General features: G+C 47.9%; 1 protein-coding gene across 3 annotated transcripts in view; it reads left to right on the top strand.

Moving 5' to 3' along the window:
• SPOCD1 (SPOC domain containing 1) overlaps window positions 1-20,486 on the top strand; it is a 29,119-nt gene extending 8,633 nt beyond the window's left edge. Inside the window, exons 3-15 of one of the 3 annotated variants that reach the window (XM_035308552.3) lie at window positions 9,536-9,577; window positions 10,607-10,783; window positions 11,362-11,422; window positions 11,745-11,829; window positions 12,638-12,797; window positions 12,914-13,030; window positions 14,304-14,429; window positions 16,724-16,835; window positions 17,062-17,206; window positions 17,510-17,660; window positions 18,203-18,292; window positions 18,581-18,767; window positions 19,704-20,485. In XM_035308552.3, coding sequence (XP_035164443.2) covers window positions 9,536-9,577; window positions 10,607-10,783; window positions 11,362-11,422; window positions 11,745-11,829; window positions 12,638-12,797; window positions 12,914-13,030; window positions 14,304-14,429; window positions 16,724-16,835; window positions 17,062-17,206; window positions 17,510-17,660; window positions 18,203-18,292; window positions 18,581-18,767; window positions 19,704-20,341 — 2,091 coding nt within the window. In that variant the 3' untranslated portion in view covers window positions 20,342-20,485. Of the gene's footprint in view, window positions 1-9,535; window positions 9,578-10,606; window positions 10,784-11,361; window positions 11,423-11,744; window positions 11,830-12,637; window positions 12,798-12,913; window positions 13,031-14,303; window positions 14,430-16,723; window positions 16,836-17,061; window positions 17,207-17,509; window positions 17,661-18,202; window positions 18,293-18,580; window positions 18,768-19,703 lie in introns of all 3 variants that reach the window. The other 2 variants (XM_078333001.1, XM_035308553.3) reach the window with 2 other exon arrangements.
• The last annotated feature ends 358 nt before the right edge of the window (window positions 20,487-20,844 follow it).

Below are 20,844 nucleotides of genomic sequence, written 5' to 3'. Positions count from 1 at the left end.
CCACCATGCCCAGCTAATTTTTTGTATTTTTAGTAGAGACAGGGTTTCACCATGTTGACCAGGATGGTCTCGATCTCTTGACCTCGTGATCCACCACCTCAGCCTCCCAAAGTGCTGGGATTACAGACTTGAGCCACTGTGCCTGGCCAGGCAGCTACTTTTAAGAGGGCCAGAGTCATCTTAGGGATGTGCCATGATCTCTTAGAAATGATGTTAGTGTCTGTTCAAGTCTTTACAGACAAAGTTTGAGGCCTAGCTGAGAAGGAGATTCAGAGGAGCCTGGCTAGAGTTTGCTAAAGAAGAGAAACTGTCACTTGGCAGTCCTAAAATATTTTCTGTTTTTTTTTTTTTTCTTTTTTGAGACCGATTCTTGCTCTGTCCCTCAGGCTGGAGTGCAGTGGTGCAATCTCAGCTCACTGCAGCCTCTACCTCCTGGGTTCAAGTGATTTTCCTCCTCAGTCTCCCAAGTAGCTGGGATTATAGGTGCCTACCACCATACCTGGCTAATTTTTGTATTTTTAGTAGAGACAGGGTTTCACCATGTTGGCCCGGCTGGTCTTGATAGCCTGACCTCAGGTGAACCACCCACCTCAGTGTCCCACAGTGCTAAGGTTACAGGTTTGAGCCACCACACTCAGCCTAGAATATTTTCTCTCTGCCTCTTTACAGAAAAAAGATTGCTGACCCCTGGAATGAATCCTTTTGTGCTTACACCCAACCCTAGCCATCATGTGTTATCTTGCCTGAAAATCATCAAAATTCATTTAATATCCAAATTTGCAATAGTTTCATAAAGATGACTATTTAAAAAAATTAATTAATCAATCAATTTTTTTTTTTTTTGAGAGTCAGTCCTGCTGTTTCCCAGGCTGTAGTGCAGTGGCATGGTCTCGGCTCACTGCAACCTTCACCTCCTGGGCTCAAGCGATCCGCATATCTCAGCCTCCTGAGTAGCTGAGACTACAGGCATGTGCCATCACGCCCGGCTAATTTTTTGTACTTTTTGTAAAGATGGGGTTTTGCCATGTTGCCCAGGCTGATCTCAAACTCTTGAGCTCTAGCATTCCACCCACCTTGGCCTCTCAAAGTGTTGGCATTACAAGCGTGAGCCACTGCACCTGGCCAGCAACTTATTTTTATAGCTTGTCTTTTTAAAGTCAGGGTACAAATAAGGTCCACACTCTGATTGGTTGATGTCTCTTTTAAGTCTTTTAAACTATAGATTCTCCCTCCATATCTTGTTTTTTCTTGCAATCTTTTTCTCTTTTTTTGAAGAAATTAGATTGTCTTGTAATTTTTGCATCCTGTACTATAGTTAAACATGTTCCTCTGTCTTCACTTTAGGCTGTGAACTGGTAGTTGAATCTAGAGGTTTTATTAGAACTGGATTCAGCTTTTGGCCTGAACTACTTCATAGGTGGTGGTATGTTCTTTCCATCAGAGGTGCATGTCTCCTTGTACTACTTTATATTTACTGATGCTATTATATGTGTGTGTGTGTGTGTGTGTGTGTGTATACACATATACATACATATATATATATATATATATATATATATATATATATAGAGAGAGAGAGAGAGAGAGAGAGAGAGAGAGAGAGAGATTGAGAGAGAAAGAGAGAGAGATATGGAGTCTCACTCTGTCACCCAGGCTAGAGTGCAGTGGTGTGATCTTGGCCCACTGCAACCTCTGCCTCCTGGGTTCAAGCAGTTCTCCTATCTCAGCATCCTGAGTGGCTGGGACTACAGGCATCCACCACCACACCCAGCTAATTTTTGTATGGAGACAGGGTTTCACCATATTGGCCAGGCTGGTCTTGAACTCCTGACCTCAGGTGATCCACCTGCCTCGGCCTCCCAAAGTGCCGGGCATATGTTTTGTGCTTTGCATATGTTTTGCATTTCTACACTGTCTCCCATGTAAAACCACAATTGAGTTTTGTTTATTGATTTTGCACCCAGAAATCTTGCTTTTATTAATCTATATAATTGATCTATTTGGATTTTGTTTTCTATGTAGGCAATCCTATGTAGACAAATGACAGTTTTTGTTATTTCCTTTCCAATTCTTTACATTTCTCTTCCCTTCTCTTTCCTTACTGTGCTAAGACTGTTAGTTTAATGTTGCATAGAAGTGGTGATAGCAAGGAACCCATGACTTGTTTTGGATTTTAAAGGAAATGGCGTCATAATTTCACCTTAAGTATGACACTTGCTAGGTTTTTTAAATTTTGTTTTGTTTTGTTTTGAGACAGAGTTTCACTCTTGTTGCCCAGGCTGGAGTGCAATGGCTTGATCTCAACTCACTGCAACTTCCACCTCCTGAGTTCAAACGATTCTCCTGCCTCAGCCTCCCAAGTAGCTGGGATTACAGGTGCCTGCCACCATGCCCGGCTAATTTTTTGTGTTTTAGTAGAGATGGGGTTTCAGTATGTTGACCAGGCTGGTCTCGAACTCCTGATATCAAGTGATCCGCACACCTCGACCTCCCAAAATGCTGGGATTACAGGCATGAGCCACTGCACCTGTCCTACACTTGCTATGTGTTTTGTATAGATGCTCTTTATCAGGTAAAGGAAATGTCCTTCTCTTCCTTGTTTGCTAATTATTCTGAATGCACAGTGCATTTAATCAAATGTGTTTTCTTTGTTTCTAAGATAATATGATTTTTATCCTCGAATTTATTAATGTTTATTTAAGGAATTGGTTTTTGTTTTTAGTTTTTTTTTTGAGACAGAGTCTCGCTCTGTCACCCAGGCTGGAATGCAATGGCTTGATCTCGGCTCACTGTAACTTCTGCCTCCCAGGTTCAAGCGATTCTCCTGCCTCAGCCTCCTAAGGAGCTGGGATTACAGGTGCCCACCACCATGCCTGGATTATTTTTGTATTTTTAGTAGAGATGGGGTTTCGCTGCACAAGCCAGGCTGGTCTCAAGCTCCTGACTTCGGGTAATCTGCCTGCCTTGGCCTCCCAAAGTGCTGGGATTACAGGCATGAGCTATTGCACCAGCCCTGAGTTTTTGTTGTTGTTGTTTGTTTGTTTTAATGTTAAGCTTTTAAAAATGTTAAGTTCTTGCCTTGCTGGAACAAACCCAATTTGATAATGGTACATCTTTTTTATATCTTGTGAATTCAATTTCATATTTTGTTTGGGGTTTTTTGTAGTTCAATTGATGAATTAACTGGCCTGAGATGATTTGTTCTCATACTACCCTTGTGAGATTTTGGTATCAGGGTTTTGCTAGCTTCATAGAATGAATTGTGGATTGTCTTTTTGTTTTCTATTCTCTGGCATAATGTATTTAAGATTGGAATTATTTGTTCTTTGCACATTTTGATAGAATGGCTGGTTTAAAAAAAAGTCTGGACTGATGCTTTCTTTAGGAAAGATGTTTTCTTCCCTATTGATTCAATTTATCTTACAGCTATAGGTTTATTCAGTGTTGTTTTTCTCTTGAATCAATTTTGGTAAGTTGTACTTTTCTTTTTTGAGATGGAGTCTTGCCCTGTTGCCAGGCTGGAGTGCAGTGGCATGATCCCAGCTCACTGCAACCTCCGTCTCCTGGATTCAAGTGATTCTCCTGCCTCAGCCTCCTGAGTAGCTGGGACTACAGGTGCATGCCACCATGCCCAGCTAATTTTTGTATTTTTAGTAGATACGGGGCTTGGCCAGGATGGTCTTGATATCTTGGTCTTGTGATTCTCCTGCCTTGGCCTCGCAAAGTGCTGGGATTACAGACGTGAGCCACGCGCCTGGCCTACTTTTCTAGATATCTGTTTCATCTGAGTTTTCAAATTTACCAGTATGTTGGCAAATGGTATTTCACAAGAGCCTCTTATCTTTGAGGACTGTACATTTGTAATGATATGTTCCAAATATTACCTAGGTATACCTTCTCTCTTTGCCTTAATCAGTCTTGTCAGAGAATTGTCAGTTTTTTCAAGAACCGAGTTTTGGTTTGTTCCCCTCTCCATTTATGTTCGTTGTCGACGTGATCTTCCTTTCAGTTTATTCTGTTATTTATAAAGTCTTAAACATTATATTTAGCTCATTAGTTTTCTGCAGTTTTTCCTTTCTAATTAAGTCATTTAAAACTATAGAGGAATCTTTTAATTATCACTTTTGCTGTATTCATAGTCTTTACATACATACAGTCTTATTATCATTCAACCTCAATATTTTATCTTTTTTTTTGAGACAGAGTCTCACTCTGTTGCCAGGTGCCAGGCTAGACGGCAGTGGCATGATCTGGGCTCCCTGTAGCCTCCACCTCCCGGGTTCAAGCAATTCTCCTGCCTCAGCCTCCCCAGTAGCTGGGACTACAGGCGCGCACCACCACACCCAGCTAATTTTTGTATTTTTTAGTAGAGACAGGGTTTCACCATGTTGGCCAGGATGGCCTCAATCTCTTGACCTTGTGATCCACCCGCCTTGGCCTCCCAAAGTGCTGGGATTACAGGTGTGAGCCACCTCACCTGGCCTATTTTTATCATTTTTAACTACAATTTTTTTTTGACCTATGTGTTATTTAAGGTATATTTCTTTTTTTTGGAGACAGAGTCTGGCTCTGTCCCCCAGGCTGGAGTGCAGTGGTGCTATCTTGACTTACTGCAACCTCTACCTTCCAGGTTCAAGTAATTCTCATACCTCAGCCTCCCGAGTAGCTGAGATCACAGGCGTGTGCCACCACGCCAGGCTGATTTTTGTATTTTTAGTAGAGATGGAGTTTCGCCATGTTGGCCAGGCTGGTCTCAAACTCCTGACCTCAGGTGATCCACCCGCCTCGGCCTCCCAAAGTGCTGGGATTACAGACATGAGCTACCACGCCTGGCTAAAAGTGTATTTCTTAATTTCCAAACATAATCTTGTGTTGATGTTGTCATTATTGCCTTCTAACTGAATCATATTGTGGTCTGAGAAGTTGGTCTTCATCTGAGTTACACTGTCTGATAGCCACTGGTTACTCATGTCTATTGAGCACTTGAAATTTGGTTAGTCCAAATTGAGATGTACTCTAAGTGTAAAACATACACTGAATTTCAAAGACTAAGAAAAAAAGTAGAATGTAAGAATCTTATTAATAGTTTTTCATATTGATTACATGTTGAAATGATAATATATTGATATGGTGAATTAAATAAAATACAAAATTAATTTCACTGTTTAAAATGTGGCTACATTTTAAAAGTACACATGTGGCTTATGTTTCTGTTGGGCAGGGATGATCTAAAGTCTTTTGAAATCTATTGATAATTTGCTTTTTGGCCCAGGCTTTGCTCAATTTTTATATATGTTACATGTATACTGGAAAAGAACATGTATTCTCTAGTTACTAGGAATAATATTCTGTATATATATATATATATATATATATATATATATATACAGATTAAGCTTGTTGTTTTCATTATTTTTTATTCCTACTGATTCTTTTGTCAGCTCTATTTATCAATAGTTGGAGAGGCACATGAAATGTTCTTGCTATCGTGGTGGATTTGTCTTTTGCTTACAGTTCTACCATTTTTTGCTTTATATTTTTGAGCTGATGCGTTTCGATACTTATAAATTTAGAGTTGTTACAGCTTCCTGGTAAAACTGCATATCATTGTGTAGTCGAGTCTTTGCCTCTAGTGATTTTTTTGCCTTAAAGTCTGTTTTATCTGACTGTTAATATAGCTATAAAGCTTTATTTTGGTTGGTATTTGCCTGTTCATATATTATTCCATTATGTTATTTTAACCTTTTTACGTCATTATGTTTTAGAAATGGGTCTCATAAAGACTTTATAATTGTATTATCTTTCCTTAAAGATCTGATCATTTTTGTATTTTTCCAAAGTATTACATTAGTTCATTTACATTTGTTATAGTTATTGATTTATTTACGTCTACTCCTACCATTTTATTTTGTGCTTTGTTTTGAGACACAGCCTCATTCTGTTGTCTGGGCTGGAGTTCAGGGGCATGATCATAGCTCACTGCAGCTTTGATCCCCAGCTGACGATTCTCCCACCTTAGCCTCTCAAGCAGCTGGGACTATGGGTACATGTCGCTGGGCCTGGCTCTTTTAAAAACATTTTTAGCAGTGTCGGGATCTGGCTGTGTGGGCCAGGCTGGTCTTGAATTCCTGAGCTCAAGCAATCGTCCTGCCTCAGCCTCCCAAGGTGCTGGGATTATAGGCATGAGCCATCCCGCCCAGCCTGTTTTGTGCTTTGCGTGTGTTTTGCATTTCTTCACTTTCTTTGTTTCATTGCCTCCTTTTGGATTATTTTTTCTTACCCTTTTTATTCCTCTGTGGTTTAGATGTTTCCTATCCTCAGCTTATGTTTTTTTGGTGGTTCTCTTAGAAATTTGAGCACAAATAACTGACTTATCAAAGTATGAAGGTCGTTAGAATCTTTATCTTCCTCCAAAATGACGTAGGGATCTTGGAATGATGTAATTCCAAGCATGTAGATTTTCAATTTCTGTGCTGTAGTTATCCAGTAAATTGGTTCTATATTTTTTTAATCCCCAAATTACACACTGTTATTATAGTTTCATACAATGTTTATTTAGATTTAACAACAGCTTCATCATTTTCTTTGCTTAAAATTCCTCCTTTCATCTCAGCTTTTCTATTTGGGATCATTTTTCCTTCCTTCTGCCTCAGGTTTATCTTTTAGCATTTTGTTTATTGAACAAAACAAAATTATCAAGAAAAACAACTCTGTTGATTTTCTCTATGGTATCTTTATTTCTTCTTTATACTTCAGAAGTATTTTGTCTGGGTCCACAATTGATAGTTATTTTCCTTAAGCACATCGAAATATTATTTTTCTATGTTTTGCTTTTCATTGTTACTATTGAGAAAGTATCTATTAGTCTCATTGCCATTCCTTTATAGATAAAATGCATTTTGGTGAATGGGATCATAGTGTAGTAGTTGAAGGTATGGCCTCTGGAATCAGACTGCCTGGATTTAAATCCCAGCTCTTTGGTTTTCTAGCTGTGTGACACTGAACAAGCTGATTAACCTCCCCATGCCTTTGCATGCCTCAGTTTCCTCTTTTGTAAAATGGGAGAGATAATAGTACCAGTACCTACCTCATAGGATTGCGGTGAGGGTTAAATTAACTGATATGTAAAGCACTCGCCACAAATGTAGCTCATTTTAAGTGCTATTCAAGTGTTAGCTATTATTTTTTTCTTTATGCTTGTAACTATCTCCTTATCATGAGTGTTGATGTATCTAGGTATGAACTTCCTTTTATTTATTCTGTTTGAGATTCACTGAGCTTTTTGAGTCTGTAAATTGCTGTCTTTTATCAATTTTGAGAAAATATTAGCCGTATTTCTTTAAACACTGCTTCTACACATTCTCTTTCCTCTCTTTGTGGAACTTCAGTTAGATTAATTAATCATTTTCTCTCTATCTGTCTTTCTTTTCCCTCCCTCCCTCCCTTCCTTCCCTCTTTTCTTTCCTTTCTTTCTTCCTTTTTCCTTTCCTTTATGCTGAGATGGCATCTTGCTGTGTCACCAAGGCTAGAGTGTAGTGGTGTGATCACAGCTCACTGCAGCCTTGACTTCTCAGGCTCAAACAATTCTGTCGCTTCAGCTCCTGAGCAGTTGGGACTACAGGTGCACAGCACCACGCCTGGCTTTTTTTTTTTTTTTCCCGCTTGTTTATATAGAGACAGGATCTTGCTATGTTTCCCAGGCTGCTCTTGAACTTCTGGCTTCAAGCGATCCTCCTGTCTTGGCCTCCCAAAGTGCTGAGATTACAGGTGTGATATGTCTCTTGGTGCTTCAGTGTCTGCTGTGAAGATTCTGGATAATTTATTTAAATCTATTGTCCAGTTAGCTGATTTGTGTCAGTGACATTTAGTATGCTATTAAACCTATATATTGAGTTTGTAAACTTTAATGAAGATTGTTATATTTTTCATTTCCAGAAGTTGTGTTTGGATCCCAACCAAATCTGCCTGGTTGTTTTTTGTAGGGTTTTTTTTTTTTTTTTTTTGTCCTTCACTCATGCGTTCACCTCTTTCTTTTACTTCTTTAAACGTATGATACATACGTAGTTTGTATTCTGGTCTGATACGTCCAGTGTTGAAAGGCTTCACTTGTCTCATTCTCCTGCCTGTTCTTTTGGAGCCACATAACGCTGGCGTTAGGACCCCTGAGACGGGGGCCAGCCAGAAGGCTTTGAACTGTGAAGGGCTGGTCTTGATATTTTTCCTGCTCCTCTTCTTCCCACACCCCTTTTCTTTGTTTTTCTCCCTCTTTGTCAATTTACTTTTTTTGAAAGGCTGGTCATTTCCATGGTTCAAAAAAAGTGAAACTCATCTTTCTCAGCACCCAGTCGCTTCCCTACTGGCAGCCAGGGTTATATAGGTTCTTGCAGATACTTCCTGTAATATTTTATTCATATTCAAGCAAATACAAATTTAAAAATTCATTCTGGCTGTAACAGGAAGGGTAGCACACTACATGTATTGTTCTGAACTTGTTTTTAATAAAAAAAAGATGTTTCTGGTTACAAAAGAAATACATGCTCATTTTGAATAACATGAATACCCAAGTATCTACAAGTAGAAAGTGAAAGTCTCGCTGGAATTTCATTCTCCAGAGATAACCTCTATTATGTATCTATGAATATATGTTTACATAAATGGGCTTATGCAACTGATACTGTTCTGTAACCTGTTTTTCCTTTTCCTCCCAATAATACTTCATGACATCTTTCCATGTCTCCACATAGCCCCTGAGTTAAGTGCTTGGGTTTTGGAGTCAGACAGAGTGAGGTTCTAATGCTAGCTCTGCAGCTTAGCAGGTATAGGACTTTTCAGACCCTCTCTAAGCCTCAGTTTCCTCATCTGTAAAATGGGGATAGAAATAGTATATACCTCATGGTGTCCTTCTGAGACCTTAAAAGCCTGCATGATGTGCTTCCTGTGGGACCAGCTACTTCATAAGCCCTCAACGAGTGGTCATTTTTATGATGACTTCCTTACCCTTTGTAAGATACATAGAAGTATGAAGTGTCACCATGTACTAACCATTTTCCCTTTGATGGACTTTTTTTTTTTCTTTTGAGATAGAGCCTCCCTCTATCCACCAGGCTGGAGTACAGTGGTGTGATCTCGGCTTATTGCAACCTCCACCTCCTGGGTTCAGGTGATTCTCTTGCCTCAGCCTTCTGAGTAGCTAGGATGATAGGCGCCTGCTACCACTCGGGCTAATTTTTGTATTTTTAGGAGAGACAGGGTTTCACCATGTTGGCCAGGCTGGTCTTGAACTCCTGACCTCAGGTGATCTGCCCACCTTATCCTCCCAAAGTGCTGGGATTACAGGTGTGAGCCGAGCCTGGCCTGATGGACGTTTTCTTGTTAACCATTTTCCCTTCGATAGACAACTTTTTTGCTGTAAGTATAATTCAGTGAACACTGAACACTCACCCTTTCAACAAGAATATCGTCTTTTTGTGAATTCCCCGCCATGGGGTGGCTGGGTCCTCTGGATTCTAATCTCTGCATCCTCTTTCTCTTCAAGGAGGAAGTAAGAATACCCCATGGGGTGAAGCTTGTGTATTACGTAGGTTTTTGCTGTTTGTTACTGCTTTTCTTCCTCCCTTTCCTTAGGTGGGGTGGAGGGGGAGGGTTCCTGCACAGTAGATGTGATCCTACCCCCACTCAGTCTGCCCTCCCCCAGCATCCTAGTGCTCCCCTCCCTCTCTAATGCTGGGTCTTAGGCTTTTCGTTTCCTGCAGACCTTGGTTACTGACCATTTCATGATCATTCATTTAAGGATTAGTTTTCAGACTCACCTACTTTTAAAACAATTCCCTGTGGTTTGCAATAAATTAAAGGAATCAAAACACACTTAAAATGGGCTAAAAGCCTAAAGAAAGCAAAAAAAGAGGAAGGAGAAGGGGGAATACTGTTACAACACTTTACTCTCCACCAATCCTGGAAAGGTACAACTGCTAGGCTCAAAGTTAACACTGAGCTTCCTGGCAGCCATAGCAAAAAGGGGAGCAGGATAGATTCTGTAGTTCATTAGAAGAACAAAATCTACTCTGCACCTTGAAATGGTCATGAAGGGATTTTTTTTTTTTAAATCAGCAATAGAGAAGTGATCAGCAGTTACAAAAGATGATGACTGCATTTGGCTGCTTTAAGGGAGAGGCAGAGAGCAAGTCAGTGACCCTTGAAAGGGGCATGACAGAGATTTGAGCAGGAGGAGGTGGAGTCAGAACAGGGCATGTCCCTCCTGATGAGATGCCTCTACGGTCAGGAGGGCGAGAGGGTCCTGGCACAGAGTCCAGTTAACTCTGAATGTGACTGGGGGTTAAGGGGAGGTTGAGAAGGGATGGGGATGGAGACAGGCTTCTCTCCTGGGACAGAGGCTAGCCAGGTAGCAAACATTCACTGAACGCTATGGGCCAGGCCTTTTCCAGTTATTGGGAATACAGGGGGGCCCAAGACAGGCATGCTGTCTATCCTCACAGAGCTTACAGTCCAGTGGGAGAGAGACATGAACCAATTACAGGTGAGGGGAGTACTCTGAAGGTGGGGACAGCCATTGGCCCCGCTTGCTTCTGAAGTGCCGTCTCCCCCGCAGCTGGATTCCAGGCCAGTGATCCATCTCCTGGGGGCTGTCAGCCATGGCCAGGCAGGGGGGCAGCTGGCACCAAAGCTGGAGGTTCTGGAGGACCTGATGGAGGTCAGCTCGCTCTTACCTGCCAAGAGGCTCAGAAGGAAGAAAAGACCCATGGTGCAGGGCCCTGCTGGGTGCCAGGTACAGAACACGTGACATCATTTAATCCTGCTGAGAGAGGCAGCTTCACACCTGATTCACAGAGATTTCACCAAGGCTCAGAGAGAGGATGCCACTTGCTCGCTATCACACAGAATAGCCAGAGGCAGGGTTAGGCCCCAGTGGGATGGCTGGCCTGCCTCCATGTGGACTTTGTACTGCAGCTCTGAATTCAGGGTGGACTGCAGGAGGAAGAGGCTGGGCCTCCAGTGCATCTGGGGAGGGAACAGTCCCTGGCCTCCATTTCCGGCCGACTAGTTTGTCCTGCTCCCTGCCCCAAGGTTTTCCAGCCTCCTCCTTCAGGAGGCACAGCATGGGACTCTGGTGGCCTCTCTGACCCCTTCCACCCTTGAAGAAGCGGTTCCCTGTCCCTTGGCGACCCCACCTTAGACCCTGCATGTCACCAGGGGAGTGCTTCTGTCCTGGCCATGTGCCTCCTTCGCTGGAGCATGGGTCAGGGAGGATGTGGGAGTGAGGAGGTGACTAGAGGAAGCAGTGTCTCCTGGGCTGGAAGGCCAGGCCCACCAGCACAGCCTCAGTTCATCTCACCTCTGCTACAGAGTGGCCCAATGGAGGCTGAAGAAGAGGAACCTGTGCTGGAGGAGGGGGCGGAGGACTCAGGTGAAGGGCCCTGGAGGGAGGCTCCTCTGCTGCCCCCTGCCTTCCAGACACTGCTGGGGTCTGGGGAGGACTTGGGCCTTGCTCCTGGTTCTAGCCCCTGCTTGGACTCTTCTCTCCCCGCATCCCATCAGCCTGCAGCTCTTCCCCAAAGGGGTTGGGGCTGCTGGCTTGCCTGGGCTTGGCTCTCAGATGGATGGAGAGAGGGGTCTAGGTCTTTGAGGGTGGCGCTCCTCTCCTGTCTGCCTAAGCCCATCAGCCTTGAGTCAGCCCCTCCCCTTTCCCCTGGACACCCCTGGGAGCCTGTGACATTCTCTCCCTACAGCTCAGCTCCAACAGGAGAAGCCATCCCTGTATATCGGGGTGCGGGGCACTGTTGTCCGTTCCATGCAGGAGGTGCTGTGGACTCGGTGAGGCCCTGCTCCCCACTACGCTGACATCCCAAGGGACGCCCTCACATGCCCCGCCTCTGGGGCCCTGCCACGTTCTAAGGGCTTCTGGGTATCTGGCTAACCCCGTTTGGTAGGTGTGCAAGGTCCCTTGGCCACACAAAATGCCATTGGAGGGCTGAAATTTGAAGCTGGGTCTCTGGCTTCAAGGCTGTGTTTCCCCACTCAGCTGTGGCAGCTCTCAGCCTCGGCTCAGGTCCAGCCATGTCAATGTCACCTGCAGCAGATGCTTTCAGATGATGAGAGCCTATGCTGGGAGCAGCTCAGAGACCTGAGCCCAGAGCTCTCATTTGCTGATGGGGAGACCAAGGCCCAAAGGGGGTCAGACTTTGCAAAAGCCACACAGCGAGTCAATGACAGATGACACCCAGGGCCAGGGCTCCATTCCCTCCCCTGACTCAGGCCTTACTCTGACCTGACCTGGGCTTCCTACCCTCCACACACATCCCACACATCCCATGGGCCAGAGACGGAGCACCGGCTGACGAATCAGACTGTCAGGTTTCCAGTATTGCTTTTGCCACTAATTACACGGCTGTGAGTAAGCCCTTATTTTCTCTGAGCCCTCGTAACCCCATCTGTAAATGGAGAATGATCCTATTTCCTCCTCACAGAATTGGGGTGAGAATAACTAGGTTCCTACAGGGAAACACCCACAACAGGAACAAGTTGTCCCAGACCCTGCTGCCCACCCATCTGCCTCCCTCTGAGACCAAGTGCCTGGCGAGCCTCCCGGGCTCATGGCCATGCCCTGCCCTGGCCTCCACAGCCTTCGGGAGCTCCCAGACCTGGTGCTGAGTGAGGAGGTGGTGGAGGGCATCGCTGCTGGCATTGAGGCAGCCCTCTGGGACCTGACGCAAGGCACCAACGGCCGCTACAAGACCAAGTACCGCAGCCTGCTGTTCAACCTGCGGGACCCCAGGAACCTGGTAAGCAGGGTTTTGGGCTGGGCCGGGTCCCCTGTCTGAGGCTCATAGCCCCTGCAGGATGTGAGGTGGGGGGCTGTTTCAGCCATGTGCTGCAGCCCTGCCCCCTGCCCCCACAGGACCTGTTTCTCAAAGTGGTTCATGGAGATGTCAACCCCTATGACCTGGTGCGGATGAGCTCGAGGCAGCTGGCCCCCCAGGAGCTGGCCCGCTGGCGGGACCAGGAGGAGAAACGGGTGAGTGCTGAGCTCAGTCAGGACGGTAAGGGGATGTAGGAACAGAGAGGGTGGCCTGAGGGTGGAGGAGGGAGAGACAGAGACAGGAAGAGAGGGAGGAGGAACTCAGAAAGACAGAAACAAGGAAACAGAAGGCAGACGGGGAGTCAGAGAGATCCTTCCCACAACAGGAGAAGGGGTGGAAATGAAAGGGACTGGGGAAGCTTGGTAGAGACGTGATGCCCTTGGCCCTGTGTGCTTGGGTCTGTCCCTGCCTGGGAACTGCTTGGGGACTGGGAAGCTGTGGCACTGAGCAGGCTTTAGAGAATGCTTACCTCATGCTTGTTGGTGGTCCAGTGAGAGAAAAAGGGACTGATTTAGGGGCTGAGGCCACTGGGATGGGGCAAGGCCCTCTAGCCCCTGCTGTGGAAGACACTGAGCTGATTAGAAGGAATAACCAGAGTCCATCAGGTGAATCCATCCCTATAGGCTGAGCTTCCGTCCGGGCTCTGTGGGGCCCAGGATCAGGACTGGCTTTATAATTTTCAGGAGCCAGTGCAGAATGAAAATTAGGGGCCCTCTGTTCAACTGCTAAGAATTGCACGGTGACGACAACAGACCACTAAGCCATGCAGGGGCCTCCTAAGCGCAGGGCCCTGTGCAGTTGCACAGATCTCATGCCTGCAAGGCTGAGCCCACGAGAGGAGGGAACCCACTGTCCTCCTGGGGTTGTTAGGGAAGGAGACACAGGCTTTCAGGGAGGATTGCAGATAGAGTGACATTGATCGACAGTAAGATTTACAACTAGCATTTGCTATGAGCCATGTTCCAGGCTAAGCACTCTCTATATGTTGTTTAATATAGTGCTTTTCACTAAATTCCTACAAACAGATAAACTGAGGTTTAGAGCCCTAAGTGCTTGCCCCAGGCCATACCACCTTATGAATCTTTATTAATGGCCCAGTGGGGACTTCAAAGCCTGCACTGTTACAGCCATACCATACCCTTCCCAGAAGAGGATGAGGTACAGTCAGAGGTTGAACTGACCTGTGGGTGAAAGTGGAATCGAGGAAGGCTTCCTGGAGGAGGCAGGATTTGAAGGGTGAATCAGTGGAATATGGAGAGGTAGCACTAAGGGTGGAGGGCTTCCCAGGGGAGGGGTATGGTAGAAGTAAAAGTGTTGAGGAGAGGGGAATCACAAGAGAGGGCCTCAAGGGAGGTAAGTGAGCACTTGGGCTTTTGATAGCCAGAGGCCCCCTAAGTGGGCTCAGCTTAGGCTGCTCCTCCTCTTCAGGGCCTGGATATCATTGAGCAGCAACAGAAGGAGCCGTGCAGACTTCCAGCCTCCAAAATGACCCACAAAGGTGAAGTGGAGATCCAGCGGGACATGGACCAGACACTGACCCTGGAGGATTTGGTGGTAAGCTGGAGCCTGACCTGGTGCTGGGCAGAGCCCATGCCTGGGAGTCCCGCACCTCGCCTCACCAGTGGTGTGGCCTTGGGCATGTCACCTGACTGCTCTGAGGCCCGACTTATTTGTGATAAAATGGGGACAGTGATCCTTAACGCACAGGGGAGCATGGGAAGAGACAGTGCTGCTGGCACAGGCCTGCCAGCGCCTTGTCACTGTTGGTCCCCCTCCTTTTGGCCTCAACCCAAGGCCCTCACATGAGTGGCATTAAGTCCCATCATCATAGTCATCCCCAATCTCAGGCCTTCTGCCAAGATCTCTGCTGGGAAGCAGCAGGCTGCACTGTTCCAGGCAGTGACTTTTTCAGATGGAAGGAATGAAGACCCACTATATTCAGTGGATTGATTTGGGGATGCTCCAGGCAGGTCCAGAGGGCCTCCTGGAACTTGTCCTCAGACCTGGAAAGCCCACAGGAGTGACAAAAGCCAACGGGAGTGACAAGAATCTAGGGCTCTTGCCACTGAGGATCTGCTCCATCCCCATATCCATCCTGCTTCTTCCTCCCCCTTGGCCGAGGCTTGCACAGAACCTGACGTGGCAGCTCGGCAGTCCCGGAATCCATGAAGCCTTCACCTCAGACTCCTGCAGTCCACCAGAACTTCCCCTGACTCCCTTTGGTCACTCTTAGAAGGCCACTCTGGCTGTGGTCGAGTGTTCTGTGGGCCAGATGTTCACCTGGGTCTTATCAGCTTGTGTCCAGGAGAGGGGTGTGGGGCAGGTCTCTTTAACCATACTCAGTCAGTACATTTATGGGGCACCTACCAGGTGCCAGGCATGGTTCTAGGCACTGGGGAAATGACAGTGAACAGACAGAAATCTCTGCTCCCCACTCCTACCACCAATGACTGGGAGAACTTCTGCCTGTGCCAGGAGGAGCCCCAAGGGGGTGTGGCTGCTCCCTAATCAAAATCAATTTGTAGTGTGGGCTCGGTGACTCATGCCTGTAATCCCAGCACTTTGGGAGGCCGAGATGGGCAGATCACGAGGTCAGGAGTTTGAGACCAGCCTGACAAACATGGTGAAACCCTGTCTCTACTAAAAATACAAAAATTAGCTGGGCCTGATGGTGCTCACCTGTAGTCCCAGCTACTTGGGAGGCTGAGGCAGGAGAATCGCTTGAACCCGAGAGGCAGAGATTGCAGTGAGCCGACATGCACCACTGCACCCCAGCCTGGGCAACAGAGCGAGACTCTGTCTTAGAAAATAAATAAATGAATAAATAAAATCAATTTGTATTCCCTGAACAAACTGAATGGCAATGTAGGAGAAAGACCTAGATAGCGCCAGAGAGGTAGAGACAGAGGAGGAGGTGGGGAGGGGAGGGGAAAATAACACATGATAACAGTCTTTACTGTTTATTGAACACTTACTATGTGCCCCTTTTACAAGCAGTGTGTCATTCACATCTCACAGTGGCCTAGGAGGTTGGTGCTATTCCCTGCCCGTTTCTGAGATGAACCTGACACCATTTACCCAAGGCCACACAATGTGCAGTGGGAGCTGAGAATTGAACCCAGGCTGCCTGACTCCAAAGTCTGTGCTTTGAGACTGTTCTGGAGGTGGCTGATAAGAGCAGAGTTTCAAAATCTTCTTAAACCTTCCTAAAGCAATGATTGTTTTATGTTTAAAGCTATTTCTAGTATGAGGAAAAAAAGTGATTTGGCAATAGACGTCAAGAGTCTTTAAAATGTTCCTTCTCCCTGATTCTGTCATCTGCTTCTGAAATCTTGTCCTAAGGACATAATTTAAAGTTTAGGAAACTACTTTCTGCACAAAGATGTCCTCAGTGCTATTTTATAATAGTGAAAACCTGGAAATAACCCAAATATATAGCAACAGAGGAGATACGTCCACTCTAGTCCACCCCGTCACAGCAGCGGCTACAGGGACTATGTGACGTGACAAATGCCTGTGCTACTATTATTGGACAGAAAGAGATCACTAAGTTGAATATGTGATCCCAGCTGTTTTAGGAAAAGGACCCCCAAACCCTGTGTCTAGAAAAAGATTATAAAAGAATACCCAGAAAAGCAACAGTGGTTTCTGAGTGGTGGGACAAGAAGCAATTTTCTTTTCAATTTTCAAGTTTTGGTGTTTTCCAAATTTCCTTTGTGAGTTCACAAAAACAAACAACATTTATTATTGAGAAAAAATTAACCACGTCCTGGGGCCCCCAACCCATTGTGGGCTCCTGGCATCCCCAGCCACCTTCTCAGCCTGCCCCTCTGTCTTCTGCCTCCTAGGGACCGCAGGTGTCCAGGGACTGCAGCCCACAGGCCCCGCCCATCGCATCAGAGGACACCACGGGGCAGCATGAGCACCACTTCCTAGACCCTGACTGCTGCATCTGCATGGGTGGGAGGGGACCCAGGAGGGGTGCAGGGGTGGTGGGCAGGCTGGGGCTGAGTGTGCAATTCAGCTGCAACAGGGATTTGTGGCCCGGGGACAGGGTGGCAGAGTGGGGGTGCCTGTGCCCCAGGTCACCTAGAAAAGAACCTGGTTCAACTCTGGCTCTAAAGCCCTGGGCTGGCTTCAGCCCCGCTGCTGCCCCTGTTTCAGCTTCTGCCTCTGCTGTTTGCAGACTGGAAGCCTTCAAGTGAGCTGCTGGGCTCCTTCAAAGCCACCAAGAGGCTTGGGGACTTCCAGAAAGTCCTAAGCCAAACTCCTGTGCCTGCTCCAGAGATGCCCAAAGCCAGGGAGATGCCTCCCACAGAACCACAGGACAGGTGTGGGGCTGGGAGTAGGGAGGTGTTAGCCCAGCAGGGTTAAGGGGAGGCTACCAGCTGGGGCAACAGACGGAGCACTGGCTTTTCTTTCTGTGTGGCCCTGGCAAGTCTTCCCTCCCTTGGGAGCCTCCCTTTCCCCATCTGTGCAATGGAACTTGGTACCCCAGCCTCCTGGTTGCATCCTGCACAAGGTCAAGCTTGGGCCAATGTTCTGGTTCCCACAGTGGGGATTCAAGACTTGCTCTGAAAAGAAAGGAGTGGCCGGAGAAGTCCTGATGGCTCCATCTCTGTCCCTCCCTCTAGGGTCCCTCCATCTGGGCCCCAGGTATCTTCTGTGCCCACAGAGGCCCTGCCCTGTCTGCTGCTCTGGGAAGGTGTTCTGGACATGTTCTCCATCAAGCGGTTCCGGGCCAGGGCCCAGCTGGTCTCGGGACACAGCTGTCGGCTCGTCCAGGTGCACCTGCCCTCCTTGCCGAGGACTCCCTCATGCACTGACCATCCCAGGCACCCACCCACCTCCCTCCTTCCCTCCTTTCCTTCTTCCCTCCCTCTCTCTTTTTCTTTCTTTTCTCCCATTCTAAAACAAGTCATTGGCACCCCTCTCTGTGCCTGGCCCTATGTGAGGCATGGGGGCAAATGAGATGTTGGCCCCATTCCTACAGAGACACACAGGGTGAAGGACTCCCTGTCACACATAACAAGAAGGGCCCACAGGAGGGTTTTAGGAGTGATCGTTGAGTGACTGAATGATCAGCTAAAGTGTTGGATGAGGGCAGAGGACAGAGGAGGGAGGGGCTTTGGAGAAGTTGTAGTTTAGCCAGGACAGGCTACAGGCCTCCATGGGGTAATTAGAGATTTCTGGGCAGCCACCGAGTGTCCTGGAATATGGCCTACCCATCTTTGCCACAGGCTGAAGCCTTCCAGGTGGCTGGGAATGCGTCCACCCCGAGTGGGTGGGAAGCTGGGAGTCTGACTGGCCGTTCCTCCTGTCCCCAGACTCTGCCCACTGTGATCCACTCAGCAGGCTGCATCTCTCCCAACACTGTCTGGGACCTTCTGGCCAGCATCTGCCCAGCCAAGGCCAAGGTAACTGCCCACTCTTGGGAACCCCCTCTTCTCCTAGCACCTTACTCCCACCCCTGGACACCCTCCCTCTCCACCTCTGGAGCAGAGGCCTGGCTTGGGATACCCAGGTCTAGTTCCCAGAGTGACTGCAGACTCACTGTGTGAACCTGGGCAGGTCCCTCTGTTTCCTCCTCTGGAAGATGGGGACACACTTCCTCACGGGGTTCTCAGGGGTTTCAGGGAGCCCAGGGGTGCTGGCAGGAGCAGAGGAAGACTAAGCTTGTAGCTGCTCCCCTCCTTCCACTGCAGGATGTCTGCGTGATCAGACTGTGCCCACACGGGGTTCAGGACACCCAGAACTGCCGCCTGCTCTATTCATACCTCAACGACAGGCAGCGCCACTGCCTGGCCTCTGTGGAGCACATGGGGATGATTCTGCTGCCCCTGCCTGCCTTCCAGCCCCTGCCCACCAGGCTGCGCCCTCTCGGGGGCCCAGGTGAGTGCCCAAGGCCCATAGCAGACCCTGCCTCTGCTCACTTGGTCACCAGACCAGGCATGGTTGGACACAGTCACCAGCAGAGGCAGGCGCATCCCAGAAGGGAACTCCTTACCCAGCCAGGCAGATGTGAGAACAGGGACAGCAATAGCTCACGCTTGTGTTGTGAACTGCGTGCCAGCCATTGTCCTAAAAGCTTTACCTGGATGAATTCTTGTAGTCTCAAAATCACCCTATCAGAATGGTACTATTAGACTAGACTCTCATCGATGACGAAACTGAGGTAAGAAGGCAAGTGACTTGCAAAGTCGCACAGCCAGTCAATAGCAGAGCTGGGCTTCACAGCCAGGCAGCGTGGCTTCAGAAACCCAGCCCCTCAGCACACCACACTGCCTCTCAAGGTAGGCACCTCCCAAAGAGAAACTCCTGGGACAGCCACATGTGACCCAGGCAGCAGGACAGAGACAGGGCCTACACACGCTTGACTGCAAATGTCACCTAAGAGAGGAGGGAGGGATGTTTCACTACAGCTCTCGGGGGGGGCCAGGCTCGGCCTCTGTACCTGGACACCCTGCACAGTGCAGCTCAGGACAGCAGCGAGGGCGGCGGTGGGGGCCCTATCCACTCCTGAGCAAAGCGCTTGTCCTTTCCCGGCTGTATGTCCTGAGACAATGAGGTAGACCCTGGGTCCGGAGAGTCTTCAGGTCAAACCGTCCATACCCCAGCCTCAGCCAGAGGACCCTTGATCCTGCAGAGCTCAAATCTTCCAAGATGGCCCTACCTTCCCACTTTTTCTTCCTAGCATCTCATGGGCCTCATCTTACTTCGGAGAGGCCCTTCCTGGGATCTAGCCTCCAGATCTGCTGCAGCTAAGCTGAACATAGTTCTCCCCCACAGGACTTGGGGCTCTTCCTGTCTCTCCTCTTCCATCCCCAGGTCTGGAAGTCACTCACTCAAGTCTGTTGCTGGCTGTGCTGCTCCCCAAGGAAGGGCTTCCGGACAAAGCAGCGTCCAGCCGCTGGGTGGGGAACGTTCAAAAGATGGTCTCCTTCAACAGTAAGGTAGAGAAGAGATACTACCAGCAGGACGACAGGAGGCCGAGTATGCCCCTGAAGGGCACCCCTCCCCCAGGAGGCACCTGGCAGCAGAGCCACGGCAGAGGCAGTATAGCTGCAAGGGGAATCTGTGCTTGGCAGAGGGCCCCCAGAGGCAGGGGGAGGCTCTGGCCAAAGCCTGAAATTTGGCAGGGTCCTGGGGGAGGGCAGTGGCCCCCAGAACCAGCCTTGCGCCAGTCCTGGCATCCCTATTCAGCAGCACCAGCTGGCTATGGCCAGCACCTCCACAGGGACTCCTGTCTCCACAAAGCCCTGCTCCGGCACCTGGAATCCCTGGTGACCATGAGTCAACAGCTCCAAGCCTTACTGTGCTCCCCAGACCAAGAGCTCCTTCCCTCACCCTCTGTAGCATCTGTCCAGCCCCCTGCAGCTCCAGAGCTCCCTGGCCCAGCCCCTGACTCCTCTTTGGGGCTTACAGATGAAGCTGATTCTGAGTGTCCCCTCCCTAGAAAGGCCTGACCCTCCTTACCCACCAGAACACTAGGGTTGAAGCCTGTTCCAGAGAGATACTGGGCTGCAAGGAGAGGAGGGTCCTGTTTGAGCTTCCTGTTTGACAATGTTTCCTGTTGATATTTCGTTCAATAAAGAATTAGGCAAAATTGGGATTGCATCTACTGGCTGGTCAGGAGAGCCCCTGGTCCTGGTCCCATGTGGGTTGGGTGGGTGTGTCAGTGGGTGTCTTGTGCACAGATTTGTAGCCTTACTCATTGCTGGGCTGAGGTCCTGAATTATCTCTGTGCCCCAGGGCACAGTTATTGCCATGGCGGCTTCTGGAAGCATTTTGCAAGTATTCTGAACTAGGAGGAAGAGGAGGTGGTGGGAAAGAAGGCAGGACCGAGGTTGGGGGTGGAGAGAGAAATGGACAGAGCCTTTTGGAGGGTCACAGACATCAACAGATTGCTAGAGAGGAAAAGAAGAGCAAGTTGCAGTGGTTTTTACATTTTTCGGTTACTATTAAGATT

Source organism: Callithrix jacchus, chromosome 7 (genome assembly GCF_049354715.1).
Source record: "Callithrix jacchus isolate 240 chromosome 7, calJac240_pri, whole genome shotgun sequence".
Classification (NCBI taxonomy): Eukaryota; Metazoa; Chordata; class Mammalia; order Primates; family Cebidae; genus Callithrix; species Callithrix jacchus.
This window is presented reverse-complemented; position numbering and strand designations above follow the sequence as displayed.